Source organism: Vigna umbellata, chromosome 8, assembly GCF_029865625.1.
Source record: "Vigna umbellata cultivar VRB3 chromosome 8, Vumbellata_1.0, whole genome shotgun sequence".
Lineage (NCBI taxonomy): Eukaryota > Viridiplantae > Streptophyta > Magnoliopsida > Fabales > Fabaceae > Vigna > Vigna umbellata.
In genome coordinates this window covers 45791175-45816165 of record NC_142172.1, presented here as the reverse complement: position 1 = coordinate 45816165, position 24991 = coordinate 45791175, and the positions used below count along the sequence as shown (strand labels likewise).

The 24991-nt window shown below is 33.3% G+C and overlaps 2 protein-coding genes across 2 annotated transcripts; both read right to left on the bottom strand.

Moving 5' to 3' along the window:
• Nucleotides 1-5485: 5485 nt before the first annotated feature.
• On the bottom strand, nucleotides 5486-10027 carry LOC124841945 (protein DETOXIFICATION 12-like). Its single transcript, XM_047318327.2, has 7 exons — nucleotides 9666-10027; nucleotides 6982-7526; nucleotides 6754-6840; nucleotides 6574-6630; nucleotides 6236-6474; nucleotides 5908-6113; nucleotides 5486-5724 (listed from the first exon to the last, which is right to left on the bottom strand). The coding sequence occupies exons 1-7, from the start codon at nucleotides 9906-9908 to the stop codon at nucleotides 5662-5664; spliced, it is 1440 nt and encodes a 479-aa protein (XP_047174283.2). The 5' UTR covers nucleotides 9909-10027; the 3' UTR covers nucleotides 5486-5661.
• A 7224-nt stretch (nucleotides 10028-17251) lies between these two features.
• Nucleotides 17252-20869, bottom strand: LOC124841944 (ATP synthase subunit beta, mitochondrial). The gene is made up of 9 exons (XM_088096978.1): nucleotides 20336-20869; nucleotides 19785-19860; nucleotides 19578-19666; nucleotides 19332-19449; nucleotides 19149-19252; nucleotides 18893-19051; nucleotides 18572-18796; nucleotides 18169-18480; nucleotides 17252-17728 (listed from the first exon to the last, which is right to left on the bottom strand). The coding sequence occupies exons 1-9, from the start codon at nucleotides 20810-20812 to the stop codon at nucleotides 17612-17614; spliced, it is 1677 nt and encodes a 558-aa protein (XP_087953104.1). The 5' UTR covers nucleotides 20813-20869; the 3' UTR covers nucleotides 17252-17611.
• Nucleotides 20870-24991: the final 4122 nt, after the last annotated feature.

The following is a 24991-nucleotide window of genomic DNA, read 5'->3' as shown; positions in this document are numbered from 1 at the left end:
CCTTATTTTCGCATGGAATCTCAATTTGGTCTCTTTCTTTCTGGAAATATCAATTGGGTCCCAAATTTATGAAAATTGTAACAATTAGATCCTTTCCGTTAAATTGTCTCCAGCGTTAGTGTTTGTCTGATGTGTGTTTGTCTGATGTGGCACGCGTGGCTGACCGAAGTCACTTGACGTGGATAATTTAATTTTGGACGAACCCAAAAGCAGAGCAATAAACCCTAAGCCTTCCCATCTTCATTGCCAACATTAATCATAGCAGAGATAAGAGATGAAGGGAGACGATGTCGCCGACACCTACTCCATTTGCAAGCCCGATTTCTGAGTTTGAGAGAGACCCAGGGTCTCTTTCTTCTCCCAGCAGCTCGCCGGCGTCCCAACCGGAAATGGCCACCGCACTCCAGCCAGCGTCGTCGCCACTTCCGATGCCCATGGACGAGACCACCGCCGGCCGCCGCTCCAAGCTCCCTTTCTCTTCTTCTCGCGCGGGAGGTTTGCACCGGATTGATACTGGCTGCCGCCGCCTCCGAGACTGTCACGGGCCGCACCGTCAGATCTGGCCACTGCTGCCACTGCCGAGCCCCGATCCAGCCGCCACGACGAAACGACCTCCACAGGGGATCCTCTATCCGGTCCACGACTCCGCCGACAACGCCACCCGGGCCGCCACGGTCTCGGATCCCCTGGTACAAACGGCAACCCTGGTCTTTGGGATTCTTAGTGGTTAATGGATGGATATAGGTTGTGGGCGTTGACAGAATGGAGGAATCAGCTGAACCATATTTGGTTTTCTGTTTGTTGGGGTGAATTGGTTTTGGAGGGTATGGTTTTGTTGAGTGAATGGGTTTTCCTTGTGAGAGTTGAAGATGATTGAATTTGAATTTGAAGTTGGATGATGAAAATGGAGGAAGAAGGTGAGGTGGTTGGGTCAGGGTGGGTATTGGAGATGAATGAGGTATGTGGTTATATGTAATGGTTGGTGGATGTTGGCTGTGTATGAACGATGATGGTCGTGAGGTAAGGGGAGGATGATGGTGTTTGGAAATGGTCGTGAGCCATCCCCCTAGCCATCCCCCTAGCCGTGGAAGGAAAAAGTTGGAACTCTATGAAGTGCTCCACTGCTATGCTTGAATCAACCAAGTCAGATAACACGTCAGATAACACGGGCACACGGGCACAACAGGGTGTCACGTCACACACACCGTAACGCCGTTTGACACTATTTAACGGAAAAGATCTATTTGTTGCAATTTTTATAAAATTGAGACCCAATTGATATTTTCAGAAAGAAAGAGACGAAATTGAGATTCGATGCGAAAATAGGAACTTAGTGAATGATTAAACCTTATTTGTTTTAGTTTAAGATTTTTTCAAAGTTTGTTTACATTTCTTTTTCTCTTTCATTCTTTTCTCTCACTATCACTTACAATTCTTGTAAAAATAAAATGTTTTCTCCCGGCATTTGGTACCAGCATCAGTTAAACTGTTGTATATAATTAAATTCAAATAATCAAAGAGTTATAAGTATAAACATCCAAATCAAACCCTTTCTCAAGCATAAAATCCATCATCTTCAAACCCTGTTTGATATGCCCGGTCCTACACAAACCACTCACCAAAGCATTGAACGTAAACTGGCCAGGGGAAAACCCTTCTTCATCATAAATAAATCTCAAAGCTTCTTCAATTCTACCCTCTCTGCAAAGCCCGTTCACCAAAACATTCACGGAAACAGTAGTTAGCGTGCACCCGGACTCCACCATGAGTTCCTTAATCCTCAACGCGCCGTCCACGTCACCCTCTTCGATAAATCCCTGCATGAGCGTGGTGAACGTTTTCTCGTCGGGCCTGAGGCCGTGGTTTGGCATGTCCTCGAGCATGAGAATGGCAGGCCGCAGCTGGTGAGTCTTGCAGAGGGCCCGAATCAAGATGTTGAAGGTAGAAACGTCAGGCGCGACGCCGTCAGCCACCATCTTGGAGTGCAGCATTTCGACGAGCTTGAGCTTGTTGGCTTTGACAAGGAGGTTGAGAGCGACGTTGTAGAAGCGCGTGCGGAAATCAGTGAGCACTTGGCCATGTGTGTGTCCAACCTCCCTACAGAAGAAGATGGATTACGGGGCAGGCGGAGGACTGCATCTGGTTGAGAAGGGATAGCATTGAGTAGACGGAGCCGACTCGGCCTAGTTGGCCCAGGAGCTCGTGGAAGATTGAGGGGTGGGCCGAGTAATTGGGCTGGGTAGAGGCCCATTGGAAGAGGCGGAGCGCAGAGGACTCGTCGGGCTGGCGGCGGAGGAGGTCGAGGAGTTGGGAGGGGGAGAAGTCGGGGGGGAGAGGGTGGTGAGTGGCGGAACTGGAAGATGAGAGAGCGGAGGAGAATCTGAAGGTGGAAGAGACAGAGAAAGAGAATGAGAAAGGTGTTGTGTGGCGTTGGGTTATTACAGTGTAAGGAAGATGGTGGCAGTGGAGAGAGGATAGTGCCATTGAAACAAATTTACAAACATGTGGCGTGCGTGTAGAATTGGGTGACCGTAGCAGCGATGTAGAGTGTGGATGAATTGGGAAGAGGGTTTGCCCCTTGGCGGTGAAGAATTGTCGGATGAGGACCCAAAAATCTCTTTTCGGATATAAAGTGTTGTAATAGAAATATACATATATTTACAATATGTTTAAATCTAATTAAATATTATTATTAAGTTAAGGTATAAAATTTCATTTCATCTCTCGTTTCTTTTGCTTCTCCCATAGATTATTTGGTTAAATGGAGTAGAAGAGATGGAAAGAAGAACAATTTTAAAACACTGTAAAATAGGTTGGATGTAAAAAAAAAATTGATAACCTAAATAAATTGAGATATTTTTTTATGACGATTTAGTTTGAGTGAAATGTGTCTTTGCCGCTATCATTAATAAATTTTAAGTCAATTTGATTTTGAAAATAATAGTTATACTTTTTTAAATATAAAAATGTTATTTTATTATGATATTTATATCATAATTTATATATTAAATAATTAAATGAAAAAAATAAAATTAATTTTCAAAATATATTATACTTTTAACTTTTTGATTTTTTTAAAAATTAATCTCCTCATACCTAATTTTAATACAATTTGTAGTTGTTAATTGGTGATGAAAATTGTAAACTTATAAAAGTTATAAATAAGGTGAGAAGATAAAATAATGGGTGTTGCTCCCTCCACCACCACACCTTTCTCCCTCCACCTCCCCAATTTTTTTTAATTCCAGTTATATCCTTAGATTAAAATTTTTATTTTTATTATTTTAATTTATTTCAAACCTAGTTCTCCTACTTTATCCTTGTACCCAATCTTTCCATCTCTCAATTCCGTTTAACAATTTGTCTTCTGTTTTACTTTACAACTCCATTTGTCTTCTCCGTTTCACTTCTCTTCATTCGTTTCTTTCTTCTTCATTTTCCTTACATTATTAAAATACATTAAAAATATATTAAAAAATAATAAATCAAAACATTTAAATTAAATTATTAAAATATTTTGAAAATAAATAATAAACTAATAAAACAAATCCTAAAATTAAAATCGGAGTCCGTTTAAGGAAAGAACTGATGTCAACATCCGTTTATGGAAAGAACGGATGTCAACATCCGTTTAGGAAAGAACGGATGTCAACATCCGTTTAGGAAAGAACGGATGTCAACATCCGTTTAAGGAGAAAACGGATGTCAACATCCGTTTAAGGAAATAACGGATGTCGACATCCGTTTAAGGAAATAACGGATGTCGACATCCGTTTAAGGAAATAACGGATGTCGACATCCGTTTTTTCCTTAAACGGATGTTGACATCCGTTTTTTCCTTAAACGGATGTTGACATCCGTTGAAGGATTTTGACGTTCAAGGATGTCACCTCCGTTTAAAGGTTACGTTTTGGGTTTTATTTGAAGGTTTATTCGAATACGCACCTTAAGAAGCAACACACGCACTGTACCACTCCACACTTCACCACGAGAGCGACACTGCACCACGAGAGGGAGACTGCTTGATAATTCTTTCCATCACCACCAACCTTTACAACTTGTAGTATCTCATCGCGAAAAAAGAAAGAGATGAAGAAATATAATGTTCAAATAAAAGAAAAATATTTTACTCATGTACGGGGAACTAGAATAGGTTATTAGTGGAATAGGTTGTGAATGGGTAAAATTAAAAAATAACTCTAAAAATAAAATTTTACTTTAAGGGCAAAATAGTAAAGGGGAGGTGGAGGGAGAAAGGTGTGGTGGTGGAGGGAGCAACACCCTAAAATAATAATATATTGTTCATCATCTCTGATAAATAGTTTAGTGTTGTTAAAATGGATTAGAACCCCTAAATCAACTCGGTCCACCACAAATTTGGATTGGGTTGGATTGAAAAAAAAATTAAAATTTTGATAAATGTTAATTTCGAACCTGATCCACTAAGAACTCAATTTACCCTCATTAAATCTACGGTGAGCCGGGTTGGTTCACCAAATTACATAATTTTATTTTTTATGTCTTTTTTTATTACATTTAGAGTTTAAGATGATTTTTTATTATTATATTTGTTTGTTTTAAATTGTCATTGAAATTTGATATCATTTTAAATTAAAATTTATTTAGATTTAAATTAAAAAAACTATTATTTTTGTTAGAGTTAAAAGATAAACTTGTAAATAAGTGAGTTAGTCAGCTAATAATACATTTAACCCACCAACCTGTGGTGAGTTAGACCGAATTTGAATTTTTTTAAATAACTAATAAGTAAACCAAATTAAATTGACTCACTAAATAACCAATCCATGATGAACAATCATCCTTTTTAACAACACTAGTTTCATCATCAAATTAATAGAAAAAACATTCAATTAATAATCATATCATCAAATTTTAAAAAGAAATTACAAAATATAATTGTATTTGAGTAATCAATTATCATAAAAAATTAATAGAGAATAAATTGAAAAATATTCCAATCTATCATATATTTTTTAAACTTTGTTATGCTACAAACAAATGAAAGCCAAGATCTATCACATATTTAATTTTTTTTCAAAACATTAATTAATTTAAAAAAACTCACAACAATTAAAATATGATGTTAAAAGATATATATATATATATATATATATATATATATATATATATATATATATATATATTTATCTAATATCAAATATTATAATTATTTGAATATAACATATTTGAATATCAAGTAACAATAATGAAATAATTATAGAGAAGTGTAAAAATATTAAATATGTGATTTAGAATTAGATTAAAAAGTTAAAAATAAAAAAAAATTAATAAATTTTTTTTATATTATGAAAGATGTTTTAGTAATTTCAAATAAAAATGAGTATTAAGAAAGAAAATACTGAAACAGATATATATTTCTTATACTTATGTTTGTATCCCTACTTTCTCAATTGGGGTTCATTTGCCACCTTAAATTTAACATGTCAAACAGTACAGCAGACACTACTCTGGAATATCAAATAAATTGGTAATAGTGATCTTTGTCCTGTTAATTCACAAAAATTGCTCTGAGTATTCTTTATCAGATGCACGAAGGTTTCACAAAGCCAAGAATTCATTACTCCTAACACATGAGAATGGTCCCCATTTTTAGAAAATTGGCCTTTGATTAAGGGCTTCTCATACCAATACATTTTCTGCTGACAATTCATCATCGAATAACCTCTTTCTTGCCTTGATGGCCTGCATGGTAAAACCAAACAATTGAAACACAATGTGCAAAAAGATACTACCTTTGGAAAGACATTAAGTTTTATCAAGCAAATTAAAGTTGCTCCAAAAGTGTTAGGAATCATTTCATTGAACTAAACTTTTGTTTTAGCATATTTGTTTTAACTTGTTAGAGAAAGGTTAGAGCTTTTATACCTGCTTTTCCCAATTTATGTTACTGGTTATGACAGAAAGTAGAATAGTTTGAACAAGAGCACCACATTGTATACCAATCCAGAGTCCTTTTCCTCCCACTCGCACCACAAATGCCAATATTACAGCCACTGGAATCCCACAAAGGTAGAAAGCCCCAAGATTTACATAAACTCCTAAATGTTGCCATCCACAACCTCTTGCAATTCCTGAACCAAAGCATTATTAAATACACTCTGCAATTCAATATCTAATGTTTATATAAGAATCAAATTAAAATATTTATTAAATGTTAATACCAGAAACTTATTAATCTATGATATAAGGTTACCTGTTTGAACACCTTGTAAGCTGTCCAGTATAACCGATATACATACGAGAGGGGCCATGACAGTGACATAATCAATAACTTCCTTCTCATTACTGAAGACATAACCAAAAACATGGCGGCAGGCAAAGAGTGTTGCGCTTACTACACTTGTCTCAATGACTGCAAGAGACATTGCAGCTAACACAGCAACACGGGCAGCATGTGGTTTCCCAGCTCCTAATTCATTTGCAACCCTTGTGCTATAATCATAGAGGGGACGGGATAGTTAATTTAGATATATACTCAAGGTACTGTAACATGTAAGCTGTGTAGAATGAATGTTATGTATCCGGTGTTACCTTGCTGCAGCACCAATTCCAAAGGGTATTGTATAAAGAGTTGAAATAGTGTTTAGACTGTAGAAAAGAGACAAAAAATCAGTTCAGTCACTTTAACTTATAAAATTTCATAAAGAGAAAATTGGGAGCAGAATAGATCATGAGTTGCAGTTTAATTAAAAGGGAGCGTAACATACTTACCAAACTGATAGGACTGAAGTTTCAAGTGCTGGATTTGGTAACAGCCCTGACAGCAATATAAGCAGCTCATACGACCACCATTCAAGGCTGCCATCATCAGCATGAATGCAAAAAAATGCATGTTAAATACTAATTTTGGAAAAACAGCACAATATATTACAGGTGGAAACTTTGTATAATTTGATAAAGTGAATAGGTAAATATTAACTGAACAGGAAGATTAATCACCAAACCATTACTGCCGAAGGGATGGCAAACCGAAAGAACTCCCACATTCCTTTAAACAGATCCAAAGAAATGGGAGCACGGGTTTTTGCACAAGCAGAGGAGTATCTCATGTATAATCCAAGCATAATCACATTTAACCACATTGAAATGCTAACTGCCAATGCTCCACCAACATTATTCAGCCTTGTTTTGAACACCAGGGCCCAACAAAGAGGTATATGAATAGTGAATGTGACAAAAGAAGTTGCAAGCATGGGAAGAATCATACTTTGGATTTGGTAATATCGAACTAATGGCTGTAGAATTGCATATGCAAAAAGTGCTGGTAGAAGCCAAAGTGTGAACTTCCCTGATTCATGTGAAATTAGAGGGTCCTGGCCCATGAAAACTAGTATGTTTTCCATGTTGAGCCAAAGGACAGACAGGGGAATACAAACCAATATGAGAGAGAAAATGGCAGTGTATGTTTGCAGTCCAATTTTTTGATATTGCTGAGCTCCATAAGCCTGTCCACAAATTGTCTCTAGTCCACTAGCCATTCCCATCTGTTAGCATACGAATATTTTCAAACAGTTACTGGGCAAGAAAATTATGATAATTTTGAGCGGGATAACTTTCTTGAAATAGTTGATGCAGAAGATAACTAATTACTAAACACAAACATCAACATCGGTGTTACTGTCAAAATATTAAGAGGAACAGTTCTTATCTTATGAATCAGTTTTATAATATTGAATTAGTTTCAGAGAATTATCATGCAATCTTCTATAACTACACTTTCAATTACATAAAACTATTTTGTTACAAGTTACAAGGTGTTTTCATAAACTATTCTTTTAAAAGCTGAGAAACATACCCTTATTCATTTTAGTAACATCTCCTAAAGTTTGCACAATATTGTCAGATGCATACATGTATTGATAATAAGTCTGACAACTTCTACATATGCAACAGAATAGTCTATCATCTCCTTAATATGAAATAATACTCATCATATAAATGAGATAACAATGCAATGGAAAACTAGAGAAAACCACATTTTCCTCTGATGCTACAGGCTCAAATGTGGCGGCACTTCTGGTCGCGTAGTGCAACAACGGACTCTCTGGTATGGCATGTGTGTGTGAGAGAGACAGAAAACAGTGATAAAAGAACATGAGAATTTTTTATTATTGAAAATAATGAGAATACTAGGTTTTTCATTTCATTCAACAGTCATGAATATATTAAAAAACCAAGTATATTAATTTATTTTTTAATAATAAAGCAATGGATATGACATGACAAGAAAAAATCATAAAAATACAAAAGAAATAAATGGTATCTTTCTGCAGCACAATCATGTCTTTCGCAGTGCACGTTCTGAAAGGTAAAACTCGAGTGTCCCGTTGAATAATTAAAAATACTGGTACGGGTCTTAATTACTCATATCGTGTTACTTTCACAGAATCAAAATCAAACAACGTGGCAACGACCGTGTTTTTGTTCATAAGAATTTATTAGCTGGGTCCTGTACAATCAATAATGTTTATGGAGGTTAAGAGTGGGCCAATCAACTGTTTAGATTAAACATTAAACACTATCATTTTATGGTATAGTTTTAAAAATTTCAACCCTCTAAAATTATAATTTATTTAAATACTCATTAACTTAAAAACGGTTTTGTTTTCTATTTTTTATTTATTTAAAAGATTTTGACTACTTGACAAACTTTAGTGGAGATTATTAATTTTCATTTGGAGTCAACTTTAATAAATTTAACCGATTTTCAATCAAATTTGATTGGATTGAATTTGATTACTTTTCAGTCAGAACTCACTAGATTAAATTGGATCAAAATTTCGTCCAGACTAACTTGATTGAATTTTAATCATAATCTATTTGACTAAATTTTAATTGGGATTGACTCATCAAGACTCACTCAAGTGAATTTTAATCAAAACCAAAACGAAATTTTAACTGTGATCATTCCAACTGATTTTCAGTTAGAATCAACTAGATTGAATTCAGCCAAATTTCATTTCATTGATTTTCAGTTAGATCATCTCAGCCGAATTTCGATATTTTGATCATGGCTATCTCAGCTAATTTTCAATGGTAGTCGTTATGGTCGGATTTAACCGATTTTTGACCGAGACATAATCATTTATCAGGTTGAATGTTAAATTTCAATATGGACCCATCTCAACTTTTGGTCCAATTTCCTTTTACCCACCTCGGTTGTTCCAACCTTTGGTATGACTTCTCTAACATTTTCTCAATGGTTAAACTCATCTCAACTTTTATCTTAATCTAATTCATTTCAAACTGTGACTCAATCTCTCTCTATCTTCAATCTACTCGACCTAGGTCCGGTCTGACTTATTTAGCATTTTACTCTGACTCATCTCAAAATTTGGATCAGATTGCCTTGTCTCAACCGACTCTACTCATCTCAATATTTGACCTACTATGAAGTTTGTGTTTATCAAAATAGAAAACAAATTTTTGTATAGTTTAAAACAAAACTGGTAAAAAAAGAAACAAACTATTTTTTTTATTTTAGTGTAGTGTACAGTTATTTTGGGCACCACAAATATGGCACAAAGTAAATTAAATGATACGTAGACCTAATAATGATACGAGGAAGTTCAGATGAAACGAATAATGAATGAAAAAGGAAGAAAGTGATAGTAGGAACTTACAAGAAGACTGAAACCAGAGACCCCTGCTAAGGAAATGGCTAAGGCGGCGCTAGAGAGATAGAGTTCACCCAAGTGACCAACTATCATGGTTGCCACAATTTGCAGCAAAAATTGAGAAGAAACCACAGCCACCATAGGCCCTGCTATAACACTTATCCTTCTCATTTCTTCACTGAAACCACTCCATGTCACTCTTTTTTCTTCTCTTTCTTCTTCCTGCTTCTGTATCAGACTTTCCTCCATGCTTTTCAATCCTCAAAAGGGTTGGAGAGAGCGAGAGAGACGTGGGACGAAAAGAAACCAGACTTTTCCTTTGTTTTCTTTACCTCATTTCAATTTTATAAAACACCAGTCTTTGCTCAGTCTAAAATCAGTTTCTACTTTTATAAACTAAATTATCTTCCAATATAATTTTCTTCTTGTCGTATTTATTTGTTTTACTTAAGATTTTCTCAAATTTTGTTTACATTTCCTTTTCTCTTCCATTCTTTTCTCTCACTATAACTTACAATTCTTTTATAAATAAAAATGTTTTCTCTCAGCATTTGGTACCAGCGTCAGTTAACTCTTGTATATAATTAAATTCAAATAGTGAGACATAGATTTACTTAAAATAAAAATGAATATAAAAGAATAAAATCATTTAAAGATTTGTTAATTTATTAAAATTCTTAAAGGAATTTGATTTTCTTTTTAAATTCGAAAATAAATTGACCTTTTATTCTATTTTCCTACTATCATATTTCTTACTTTTTTATTTAGTTAGTGATATTCGTGACAGTAGAGATGGTTGAAAGTCTGAGTGCACATGTGCTGACTCTTCCAAACCAGGGCTAAAACAACCCATTTGTTAATATTATCTTGTCGTTTTTGTAATCAATACTATTTATTCTTATTAACCTAATTTAGAAAACTAATTATAAAAAGTTGCCTTTTCCTCTTTTCATGGCTCCACCGCAGCTTTAAATGGTAGAAAACTCGTAGAACTTGTATTAAGTTCTGGCTTTCATTTCATTTGATTTTCAACTAAATATATATATTAAATGTTTTACTTTGTAGTTGATTTTACAAAGACTTTGTTATACAATGAATCTAACATTAAGAAAATGTATTATTGGAACAAAGGCAATTTCGTCTCTAATTAGTGTATAAAAGGTGTATGTGTTGGATTTTGCTTCTTCCATGAGAAGTGAGAAGGAGGATGGCCACCACATTTTGCCTTCTCGTTTGTCTTTGACTCTTCTGCTTATCATTTTCTCTGTTCGTTTACAATCACAAAAAAAAAACAACGAAGATAAAAATAAGAAAACAATAATAATAATGATAATGATAATAATAATAATTAATTAATTAAAAATACCATTTAGATCTGACTGCTGTTTTGTCTTGTTATGTGTTGATTTGCTCCACAACTTAGTATATCTCCTAATGCTAAGAAAAAAATTTGTTGAATAGACTCAATTATATTGCTTGTGATAGAAGGGTCTTTTATTTGTGAATGTTTTTTTTTTTTTCAATTTTGACTTTGTCGATATTGTTTAGTCTTTAATGTGTGTGTGATTGTTTGGACTTTAATTAGTATTTGGTCTGTGTTGGCTTCTTATTGTTAGTAATCATTCAATCATTTTGTTGTGTCTGTTACGGTTGCTTTGACTGACTATATATTGTAGTCTGTCTTTGGGGTTTAAAATAGTTTTCAAAATCTCGAAGTATTATTCAGATATTTTTTTCTCTGTCTTTTACTCTCTTGTTCTTTCCTCTTTACATTTGGATTTTCTGTTTTTCATTTTCCACCAACATAATTACTCAATAGTTTCAACGGAAATGTTTCATGGATTATTATAAGATCATTTATATAATTTATTACTTATTTAATATATTTTTAACTAATTTAATCCATCTTATTTTTTTTTTAAATCTATGCATAGATTAATAGATTCATGAACCTCCCCCTGCAGTGACAACTAATGAACCATTACAGAATTGAAAGCCATTTAAACGTTTTTATTGAAGGCAAAGTAAAAATACTTATTTAACCAACTAAATGACGAATAGAATAATTGTTCCTTTTGGTACCGCACTCCACGTAGAACGGGTCTAATTACCTTTTCCTCAGAATTTCCCTTAATAGTTTGGATCTTTAACATCTTCACTGATAAAATTCAGTATTATTCTTGGAAAACCTATATTTTTTAAGAATAATGATATATAACATATTTTTACATTCATTTAAAATAATAAAAAATTATAAACTATTGTAAAGAGAATAAAACTAATGGTAATATCAAATAAAACGTAAAATATTATGTGTTAAAGAATCTTTATTCGATTATCCATATGCATATCAATTCTGCTCAGCCAAAAGGGAAAACTCACCATTCAAAATCTTATCTTTATAAGCGTTGCCGTATCACACCCTCCGCCACCGCAAAACCACCACCGGGGACGGAACTGCCTTTGAAAAGAACGCACCACATGCCACAAAACCTCGTTTCCGTCCCTCTGCTATTTCTTGTCTTCACATCTCACTTCCGTTTATTTCTTTCTTGTTTACTTATATTATGTTTACTGAGTCAACTTGCCACGTCAAATTCACCTTCATCTTAAAGTAATTATTTTTTCCACGTACTAGCGTCGCAGAGGTCTTTTGCCACGTTCGAGTGTACATTTATCATCACTCATATAATTAAGCTTTCATGAAAATGTATGTGGGAGAAACAATGGATGTAAAATCCGAATGCATTCAACTTGAGTAGAAAGACGCAATAGATCAGAATGACAAGAACCCAACAAGTGCATGTTATGCCAGCTTATTCTACAGCGTGACCTGTAAAATATCTTTTTATACGAGTTTTCCGCAGAACCTATCTGTCTTCACATGTCCACCAGAATTTGCCAAATATAGAAAATGACATTGTCAAATTCATACATACTTCCGGAAAACAAGAGTTGGGGCGTGAATTCCATGTATCTCTCGGTCTTTCAAGCAATGAACTATACATTCGGCCATTAAGAAACTACCAGATTAATGGGATGGAAAAAAAAACCAAATTTTGCAGAATGCATGCATGCTCTGTAGGATAAGACAACCTCGGTACAAGTAACCTAATTAACAACATGGTTGACATGTGCTATGACCTTTTCACATACAAAAGGATACTATTTCAAATATTGGAGGCTATAATGGGTAGGGATATCTTTGCTTAATCTTGACAACTAATCCCTCTGCCTCCTATGTGATCGTGGAGAACGTGATCTTCCTCGCCGGTCCCTTGAAACTATCCTCCTTTTGTATCGGTGTCTGACTACGAGATCGATCCCTTGAAAAACGATATCTATCCTCCTTTCTACAGGTGACAGACTACGAGATCGGTCCCTTGAATAACGATGTTTATCCCGCTGTTGCCTAGGTGAATGACTAAGAGTTTGTCTCCCTCTCGGTTCTGCGTATGTTTATCACAACAAGTCAATCACCAATAGAACAATGACAACATTGTTCTGATTCAAAAATAAGTTGCACAAATGTAGAAAGGAAAATCTATCCAAAAGGTTCAAGCGTTAAAGGGGAAAAATTTGACAATAGAACATAATAGTGGTTTTAAGTTTGAACTAAATATTCTTGTTTTTATAAAACAATAATTGGATTTTTTAGATCAAATCAAGTGTGAAGACATTAGTTATGGTAGAATTGCAAAAGTACAAGAAAGATAAGCCTCCAAGTTACCATGGTCGTATCTTGTACCACTGTACTTGCCAGGAGTTGGAGTCCTGGGACACTGTCTCATTGACTGCAAAATATATGCAAATAAGATAACGACAGGTAGGACATTTGGAACATACTGATACAAGATTACAACATACTAATATACTATTGTTTGAAGCATTTGGCAGTTCAATAAATCAACTTCACACAACCCTTCACAATAAAGACATAACCAACCAGATGGGGAATTCGACGAAGCTACACGGAGAAAATCTGCTGCCAAAACTTATCAGGGAATGTTTCTCGGAAAGTAGAAATTTCGGGTGGGGATGGGGCGTCTAGAAGGGAATGAGTAATAGGAAAAATTTGTACAAAAATAATTTTTGGTTATACTCATTCTGAAACCAGTAGCTAAATATTACCCTTTCCACAACTATCACCCGATCAAATTGAACCGTGTGATCGAATTCCTTGATACAGCGCTCAGCGTCATCTGTAGTTGCCATAGTGACAAAAGCAAATCCACGAGATTCCTTGGTGTGAAAATCTCTCACCAAGTGGCTGTCGACAACCTGAAAAGCAAAAGCGATGATTCAATCAATATTATGCATAGACTTCGCCATAAGTAACAAAGGATATCTTAAAACATTAGAGACACACATAATCTGATATGTTGAAACAAATATCAATGCAACACGCAACAAAATCATCTCATAACGAGTCACAGAAGTGTTTTCAACTTCATATATATAGTTCCACAAATCAGACTATTGTAATTAAGGTAGCATGGATCATAGCTCTTTATCTCCGTAATTCACTTAATAATCTACCCATCTTAGAAAAAAATCAAGGCTTTATTATGCATAATGCCTTCCAGTATAAGCCGCACTGATTGAAGTCAAGCTAGTTATACACAACCATTTGTAAAGTGCGGTTCAAAAATAGGGAGGGGTACGTCCCTCATAAGAATACTCTCATATCTATCATTAATTGCATATTAATCCATAAAAGTTAAGGCAAGGTCAAAATAGGACATGTACGTTTACACATATAGAATGCATAGCCACTTTTTTTATTTGTTGCCAATTGAAAATGAGTGAAAATTTCATTTCAGCATTCCTTGGTCCAGATGCATCATTTAAACTCAATTCAACTTTAGAAATCAAGATTTAAATTTAAGCCCTGTTCATATAACAAGGTCATAACCACTTAAGAAAAAAGAAAAAATGAGAAGGAAATATATATATATATATATTATATATATATATATATATATATATATATGTATGTATGTATGTATGTATAAGTTATAATCTACTTTCCTAATAAGCTAAAATTGTGAAGTTAATTAAAAAAATTGATTTTAAATTATGGATGAGCTAATTTTGATTACTTTTCTTCTTCTTTTTTCTTTTTTTTTATAAAGCCTCTGCAATAGAATGCATGCTGTGAGAAGACTGAATGCTATACACATCATCAAATCATAAAGGAATGAAATTGAAATCATGACTAACATATAGTAAATTCATACATACCTCTCCCTGTGTACTGAAAAGCTGCTGAAGATCACTCTCAGTTGTCCACCAGGGCAGGAAATTAACAAACAAATTATTTCCAGGATTCCTCCAGTCAGGAGAATCTTGACTCCTATAGAAGGAACAAACCTACCATCACTGTAAAGAACGTGTTTGGATTTGACATGCTATGTTATCATATTATAACTCTTATCTTTCATGCTTGTGCATATCTAATGTACGATAACAGATTCATGAGATAAGAAGTTAGTTTCTGCAAAGCTACACCTGGAACGGCGTTTCCATGAACCTGATCTTGATCGTCGGCCTTTAACCCGACCAGACCTGGAAAAGGTGTTAAATGACAAATCATTTAAACAAGATTTGAAGTAAGATTTTCCGAAATGAACCTTAGTGAATGAATGTTACTAACGTTCCACTTTCTGCAGTGTGCACCATTGAAAGCAAGAAAGCAACTAAAGGTTATGGTGAGATATCAAGACGCTGCCAGGAATTTTCTGATCTTTTCTTTGTGTCTTGACTGAATATTAATACCGAGTTAAGGTAACATTGTTCCAAGATTTTAATTTTATAGCAAATTATACTGACATCTTTTAAATTTTTTCTTGTTATATTTAATTTTCAACTTAACCCTACACACATTGTCCATGTGTTTTGAAAACAGTAAAATAAAAAATCCTTTTACATAATATCTATTTTATCAATTTAAAAAAACTATATATTACTTATACTTCTAACATACATCTTTTAACATGATACGATCGTATATATTGTATCTCCAAATTCAATTAAATTGTATATCCTTTATGCAACAAGAGTAGAATAATGCAACAAGAACCTTTGCTAATAGAAATTACTATTTACATGTTAGATTAACTGTTTTGTGTAGTTGAACTTTACAATCTCAAAAAATAGTCTATGTGAAACAATTTGTAAGAGTCTAAACTTACAAATTAGGAAATAGGAGAAAGGTTTTTAATAGATAGAAAAAAAATGAGAAGGAAACATAGAGAGGATAAGGAAAGAAGAGAGTAAATATGTATTGACGTTAAACTAATAAAATAAGTTGGTAAATTGAACAAATAACTCTTTAGTCCTATTTTAATAATATTAATAAATTCAAATATCTATATATATTAATAAAAAGAATTGGTTTTATAATCGCTTTATAGTTTTTTGACATATACATTTTCTTAAGAATTTTATCTTTATTAATATAAATTGTTTTTTTATTTTATCTTTTAAATTTATAATTATTTTTTAAAATTTAATTAACTCCTATAATAAAATTATAAAATTATTTATTTTACAAATAATTTATTTTGTATTATAATAAAAATAGTTATTTGTATTATCATAAAAATATGGGATCGCATAATTTCCACTTTTATCATTCCTGAGCATCAAAATATAACAATAACAATAATATACAAAAACAAATATTAATATTACATTTTGCAATAGTTTTTCTTCCAAACATGTTAAATATAGCTAAATTCATTTATCATATATATATATATATATATATATATATATATATATATATATATATATATATATATATATATTATATATATATATTTATATATATATATATATATATATTCTAAAATAATAACTAAAAAATAAAAACGCATAGGTGTGTATGCACGGATTCAATTCAAACTAGTTAACCATAGAAAGTGTTCTACCCTAATTTAAATAAAAATAAAGCTGAAAAAGAAAGTAAAAAGCACAACAAATGTATTTAAAAAAATACAGAAAAATATATATATGTATGAGAAACAATAATTATAAGTAGATTATATAAATTGCATTACGACACTACGTTTCTTATAATTAAATAAATTGTTTCGGAATTAAATTGGTTTACTTTCATATTATATAAAATATACAATTTAAACCCCTAGCATAAGAAAAAAATCACAAATATTAAAACAACTAAATTAATTATAACACTTTATAAGTTATAGATAAATATCTAAGGAAAGGAAATCATACATAATATTCATCATCAATGCATGATAATGTAATGGTATAAATTTCTCCCTTGAAAGAATTCAATCATTTTATACCTTACGATAGTATTAGTCACAGCTATAGTTCTTAATTAAGATTTTATAAATAATATATTCAAATACCAGATTAGGTCATACATATCTAATTTCTTGACAGCATCTAAAAAACCAGTCAAAACTCCACTTGATTATGAATTAAACAAGTATCTTAATATGAATTTTGTGAGGATAAGACATTCTTGTCTTATTATATTTGAAAACAATTGGGAGTTAAACGATGTTAAAAATCAAGAGAAACAATTATGAAATTGGTTTTAAAAAAAATTCATGTACTATCAACAAAAAATAAAACATTCACCCATTTAGCTGCGTGAGTACCAGATGGAACAGTTGCAAAGTTTTAACATTGATGCATCCATCGTTCTCAACCAGAAAGTAAAAATATACATCCTCTTGCCCTTTCCCCTTATTAAATAACACAACTTAAAAAGAAGGGGGGCAGTTGGCCACAGACCCAGGACCTTAGTTCATCTCACAGTGGCAGCATTAAAATGAAGGAAATAACCTGGCACATTTTCATACCCAAAAAATGGAAAATTTTGTCGTTTGGCATTGCCAATAGTTCCTAAATTATTAAATTTAGCAATTACAAAAAAAAGGACTAAAATGATAGCAGGGCTGTGTATGTGATTAAGATGCGGCAGACTCCTTAGCAATTTTCTCGGCCTTGGCAATGACCTCTTCAATGCCACCAACCATGTAAAAGGATTGCTCTGGGAGGTCATCGTACTTGCCATCCAACACACCCTGTCATACAGAATAAGAAAGGAATCAATAACCAACCACACAAGTGACAACTGCAGTGTTAATCACTGCAACAAGAATACAAACAAAAACAAGACAAGGGCATAACCAATCATGCTGTGCAGGCAAAAGTCAAACGGAACAGTACAGGTACGCAACAAAGCCACAGCTATTAAAAACAAAAGTCCTAACCTAAATAATAGAAAAATGGAATGCAAACAGCTCAAGTGACGATAAGCGTTTAGATCATATAGCTCATTGCACGACAATTCAAGATTCAGAAGAAACTAAATATTAGAATTCAAATTACCTTCCAGCATACAGATATTCAAGAAACAAATAAAAGGGTGCTAACACGATCCAAAAGATGCAATACACATATAAACACAAATAATATCAGAGAGAATATGATCAAAGCCTCAGATTAAATGAGAAAATAATACCTGGAAGCTGCTAATGTTCTCCTTCAATTCAACATATTTTCCTGGAGCACCAGTGAAGACTTCAGCAACATGGAAAGGCTGGCTTAAGAATCGCTGAATCTTGCGAGCACGGGCAACAGTCAATTTATCATCTTCACTAAGCTCGTCCATTCCCAAAATAGCAATGATATCTTGAAGATTCTTGTAATTCTGAAGAACCTTCTGTACACCACGAGCAGTTTCATAGTGTTCCGTACCCAAAATAAGGGGTGACAGCATACGAGATGTAGAATCCAAGGGGTCAACAGCAGGATAGATACCAAGCTCGGAAATCTATTCAATATCATCAAAACCAAACTATTTAGTTGATGATAACAAAAACCTCTATGCAGAAGCTACTTCAAAAAATGCAATGAAATCAAACCTGTCGTGACAACACAGTTGTAGCATCAAGATGAGCAAAGGTTGTTGCTGGAGCAGGATCTGTCAAGTCATCAGCAGGCACATAGATAGCTTGGACAGAGGTGATTGAACCCTTTTTGGTTGTTGTAATACGCTCTTGAAGACCTCCAAGATCAGTAGCCAAGGTTGGTTGGTAACCGACAGCAGATGGGATTCGACCAAGCAAAGCAGACACTTCTGAGTTAGCCTACATGATACATCATAATGTAAAACAAATAGTTATAACACAAGGTATACCCAAGAAAATATAAGATACACTCAACAAGCAGGCCAAAAGACATACTTGGGTAAAACGGAAAATGTTGTCTATAAAAAGCAGCACATCTTGCCCTTCAGCATCACGGAAGTGCTCAGCCACAGTAAGCCCAGTAAGACCAACACGAGCACGAGCACCAGGGGGCTCATTCATTTGACCGTACACAAGAGCACATTTGCTTTCACTCTAATATAGTGATGCAACCATACTTGAAAAGTTAGTAAGATAATCAGATAAAAGTATTAGACACAGCTGAAAGTGTCATGAACAGAATTCAACTCACCTGCTTCTCACCAAGCTTGATAACACCACTCTCAACCATTTCTCTATACAAGTCATTACCCTCACGGGTTCGTTCTCCAACACCAGCAAACACAGAGAAACCACCTAATCAATGCAATCAGTCAGCATTCAGCATAAAAAAGATAAAAGAAAAAGTTAAAAAGAATAAATTAAAAGCACATACCATGAGCTTTTGCAACATTGTTAATAAGTTCCATAATAAGGACAGTTTTTCCTACACCAGCCCCACCAAACAGCCCAATCTTCCCTCCTCTTTGATAAGGTGCAAGCAGGTCAACAACCTGTAAATAAAAATTCATGCAAAAATCAGTACCTGGGCATATAAACAGGGAGACAGGTAACCCAAACATCCAAAGAGAAGAGAAAATAATACGAAAGAGAAAAAGGAGAAAACAAACGAGGATAATACCTTGATCCCAGTAGCAAGAATCTGCTGCTCAGTTGATTGCTCAACAAAAGCAGGAGCTTCTCTATGAATAGGCAAATAATGCTCGGTTGCTGAGGAAATTAGCAATGTTTACTATCAGTAAAAACATTTCATGGGAGTTGCAGGGAAAGCCCTTATCTCCTAATCAGCTAATTGATATAAAAGATTAAAGGATTTATGGGTTCTTACTGAGGTCACCCTTCTGGTCAATAGCCTCGCCAATGACATTAATGATACGGCCAAGGGTAGCCCTACCAACAGGAACCTAGACGCAATCCATAAAGTACATTAGAAGACAAAGTAAAATAGCATCATATCAAGTCCACACAGTTTCACAACAAAAACAACTCAAGCCTACAAAGAGATAATGTACCAATTGAACTAAATCAAAAGTGCAATGACCATAGATTGATTTACGTATAATAATAAAAGCAGTATATTTGTTAGCATGATTTCTATTCATTATCTTGCTAAATAATGCCAAGATAAAACATCAAATCAATCTAGAAAAAATAATCTACCCAAACAAAATCATTAATTTGAAATGTATGTATCTTTCCAGATCCAGGGCATAACCCCGCGACCTTAATGAAAAAACAGATAATCAAATCCATATGCATAAGTAAAATTCAAGATTTCACGGAATCCCCAAATCGGGTACTAAATCAAAAATAAACACGTTAGCAGAAATAATGAGAAGCAACTTTGAAGAATTCAAGCGATGAAGATTCGATGTTTACAGTGATGGGGGAGCCGGTGTTGAGGACGCGCCACCCTCTAACGACTCCTTCAGTGGCATCCATAGCAATGGTTCGGACAACGCCCTCACCCAAATGCTGAGCGACTTCCAACACCAGTCTGGAGGAGTGATCCAGAACCTCGAGAGCAGTCAGGATCGGAGGCAAACCCTCGTCAAATCTGACATCAACGACGGCACCAATTACCTGGCAAACCTGTCCGATCGCGCCCTTCCCAGTGAACTCATCGGTGATCTTCCCACCACCGCCAACTTCCTTCTTCTGCGGAGGCGCAGAAGGAGGAGCGGCAGCAGCGGCAGACGCGGTGGCGTACTCCGCGATGCGGTTGAGCAAGAATCCGTGCGGCGAAGCGCGGTTGGTGGAAGAGATTCTGGACGCAGATGCGGCAATTGAAGGTTTGGATTGAGATCTGCGGACAGAAGATCGAAGCAGAGACGAAACGAGTCTGCGTGAAGCCATCTTCGGAGAGAGAGGAAGGCAGAACAGAAGAGGGCTAGGGTTTGTGGAGTGAGGGAGTGACACTATATTCACATCCGAAGCCCTGGGTGATCAATTTATTAGTCTTCCGTTTTTGCCCCGATACTTTTAGTTTTTATATTTTTAACCCACTGTTTTCGTTTTTCAGAATTGAGTAGACACGTGGACTACGTCGTTATAACTCTGTGGAACTGATTTATTCTCTTCTTCCTATTATGTTGTTTGAAAACAAAGTTTTGCTTTGACTACTTGTTTTATTTCTATTATTGTTTTGGCTTTCTCAACTGCATGTAAATAGGCCAAAATTTCTCCAACCTTGTTTTTAAAATCATTTTTAAAATAAATTATTTATAAATAATGTAAAATTTTAACTTTTTTAAAGGTACGAAACTAAAATAATACTTTTAAATTAAAAATTTAGATAATTTAATTTTAGTTGTTTTTTATCCATCATAATAAATAAAAACACTTGTATAATTTTTTAATTAATTTTAAATTTTGTAACTTATTAATTTAATTGTTTTTTGTGACATCCGGGCAAGGGCGGGGAGTGATCGCCGGTGCAAGAGGCACGAGATGGGACTATACAGTTGAAAGATAGCTTAAAGAAATTGATTTGACTACTCATATCACCCAATGCATTTGTTTTTGGGTAGCCTAACCCATAAGAACTCCATGATTAAGTGTGCGCGTGCCTAGAATAATTTAGGATGGGTGATCTTCTGGAAAGTTTTTGTAAGTTTCCTACATTTTTTTCTTATTTAAAGTTGATTCTTTTAATTATTTTAAAAGTGTAGTAATTAGTTTTTAATAATAAAAAATATTTTTTATTAAAAACTAATTTTTATAATATTTATATAGATTCAAAATTAAAAAGTGATATGCTATATTCACTTAAATATTTAGTTTATTTTACTACCATAATCGTATACTTGTATACTCATTCTAAAATAATTTGACTTAGAAAGGATAAAAACGATAGGATAAAAATGTTAAAAATAATGAATTATGAATTAAAAACTATTAAAAGAATGCAAAATTATAGACTTATATATAAGTATATTAAAAGATTTAAATTAATAAAAATAATTAAATAATAAAAATAAAAAATGTGGAAGTATTATTAGATAAAATATAAATAATTTTTAGAAAAAAAATTAATTTAAAATTAAACTTTCAATAAATATCATGAAATAAATTATAAACCTAGTAAAAAATTTAATCAAATTTTTACTTTAAATAATTATTCACATTTCATTATAATATAATTTATATTATTAATGATTTAAGTCTGTTTTGTATATAAATTAAAATAGTAATTTTAATCTTTTTATCAATCTAATAATTTCGTTTTTAATATTTATCACATAACTCATCAATTTTAATAATTTTTTCCTCAATATCATATTTCCTCTAATCTAAACTACCTTATTTTCACATATATATATCTCTTCTGATTCTTCAAAATCCAAGAAAAACATTCATAAACATAATTAAAAAACTCTTTCCTTTATGGTAATATAAATTATTAAAAAAATAAAAAACAAAATCTCATCGTACATAATGTAAGGGTTGTAAAACTAATAAAGGGGCCTTTGGACCTTATGTGGGGAGCCATACCCATCAGATCAAAGGCACATGACCTTAGCATGAGTCTTTCTCCTAAGTCAGTTTTCCACTCTGCCAACTTTTTCCTTCTCTCTCTAAAAACTCATCTTCTAAACAATGCTCTGTCTTCTCTCTAAAATACCACCATGTTGAACCGTTCAATTTTTGAATAGGTGTGCTCAAACGTTCACCGCGTCAAGGGCTCCGTAACGGACGGGTTCTTGTTCCAACCGGTAAGTCACTCTCTCCTTTTCTCCACTGTTTCTAGCACCTAGGGCATTGCTATTTTACTGAATGCATGTCACTAGAAGTGTTCTACTTCAAATTTGTGGTAAATTCTAGCCTAAAAAGCTAATTCTATCACCATTGGGTGATTTATAGGGTGTCTTTGAATTTTGCTGTGAGGAGCACTATATAGATCATCCCTGTCAAGTAAACTATGAAGTTTTCCAGGTAAGGGAGCTAATTATTTTTGTATGAATTTATTTTATACAAATATATGCAGGTTAAATGTTGAACTGCTGTGTTCTTGTGAAGCTCTACTATGTTAATTTTTATTGGATAATTATAACTGAGACTATGGAATTGTGCTTAAATAATTTATGCTTTGGTGTTGAACGTGACAATTATGTTTGTAAGTGTCTATGTTGAAATTAATCTGTTTTGGTTGAAATTGTTCTGGTTGAAAGATTTAGAAGTAAGGACTCTGTGATAGCATGTATATGGGCAGATACTGTTTAAAGGTTACTGTGAGGGAAAGGGTGATATATATAATTGGGTATTTGATGTCTATAACACTATAAAACAGTTTTAATAACTTAGATAATTAAATCTTGTTCGAACTGGTAAGTCACTTTCTCCTTTTATCCACCGTTTCTAGCACCTAGGGCATTGCTATTTTACTAAATTCTAGCCTAAAAAGCTAATTCTATCAACATTGGGTGATTTACAGGTGTCTTTGATGTCGAAGGTGTACGCATCAGACTCACCTTCGGAGTTAGCACATGTGACTAGTCACAACGTAATGGACCAGGCTAGGGCTGCTCTATGATCAGGACGTGCCAACTTAGATTTTTAGGTCCCTTTTATCTTACCAACAAAGAAAGGCTTTTAACAAGTTATGATTTAATTATGTAAGTTATTAAAATTGTCGTACAGTCTTCTAAACATCAAATACCCAATTATATATATATCACTTTTCCCCTCACAGTAACCTTAAACAGTACATATACATGCTATCACAAAGTCATTACTCCTAAACCCTCCAACCAGAACAATTTCAACCAAAACAGATTAATTTCAACATAGACACTTACAAACATAATTGCCACATGTACCCGTTCAACACCAAAGCATAAATTATTTAATCACAATTCCACAGTCTCAATTATAATTATCCAATAAAAATTAAAATCTTAAAAGAACTTCACAAGAACACACCAGTTCAACATTCAACCTGCATATATTTGTATAAAATAAATTCATACAAAAATAATTAGCTCTCCTAACCTGGAAAACTTCACAGTTTACTTGACAGGGATGATCTAAATAGTGCTTCTCACAACAAAATTCAAAGACACCCTATAAATCACTCAATGGTGATAGAATTAGCTTTTTAGGCTAGAAATTACCACAAATTTGAAGTAGAACACTTCTAGTGGCATGCATTCAGTAAAATAGCAATGTCCTAGGTGCTAGAAACGGTGGAGAAAATGAGAAAGTGACTTACTGGTTGGAACAAGAACCCTTGACGCGGTGAACGTTTAAGCACCACTTATTCAAAAATTAAACTGTTCAACATGGTGATATTTTAGAGAGAAGGCAGATCAATATTTAGAAGATGAGTTTTTAGAGAGAAGGAAAAAGTTGGCAGAGTGGAAAGTTGGCTTAGGAGAAAGACTCATGCTAAGGTCATGTGCCTTTGATATGATGGGCCTGACTGTCCCACATAAGGTCCAATTGTCCCTTTATTAATTTTACAGGCCCTTACATTAATCATCCCATTAACACTACAATGAGTCATTTAAAAAATGTAATTGTTTTTTTACGTGGTAAATAATTAAAAATTAATAGACCTTCAATTATTTTATTCAAAATTTTATAAAAAAATACTAAAAAATAAAATTAAACATGGATTTGCTAACTTATATAACATCTTAAAGTTATCCTAAATTTTAGTTGAAAAAAATTCCTATTCATAAAAGAATACTTATTTTAAAAACAAGGGTATTTTAAATATTTTTATTTTTAATTTAAAATAATTTTTTTTAAAAAATAATATTATTTTTGTTCAACTGTTTATTTGTGTTTCTTTATTTTTTCAAATAATTATAAATAAATTCAAACAAAATAGTTATTGTTTGTAAATAGATTAATATGTCACGTTTCTCTCTAGTTAATGAAAGTATTTTTACAATTATATATATATATATATATATATATAAATAAAGGGGAAGAAATTATATATTATATATTTATAATGTATTTTACATGATTATTTATGTATTTTAAAAGAGGAAGAAATTATATTTACGTTATTATAAAAGGAGAAGA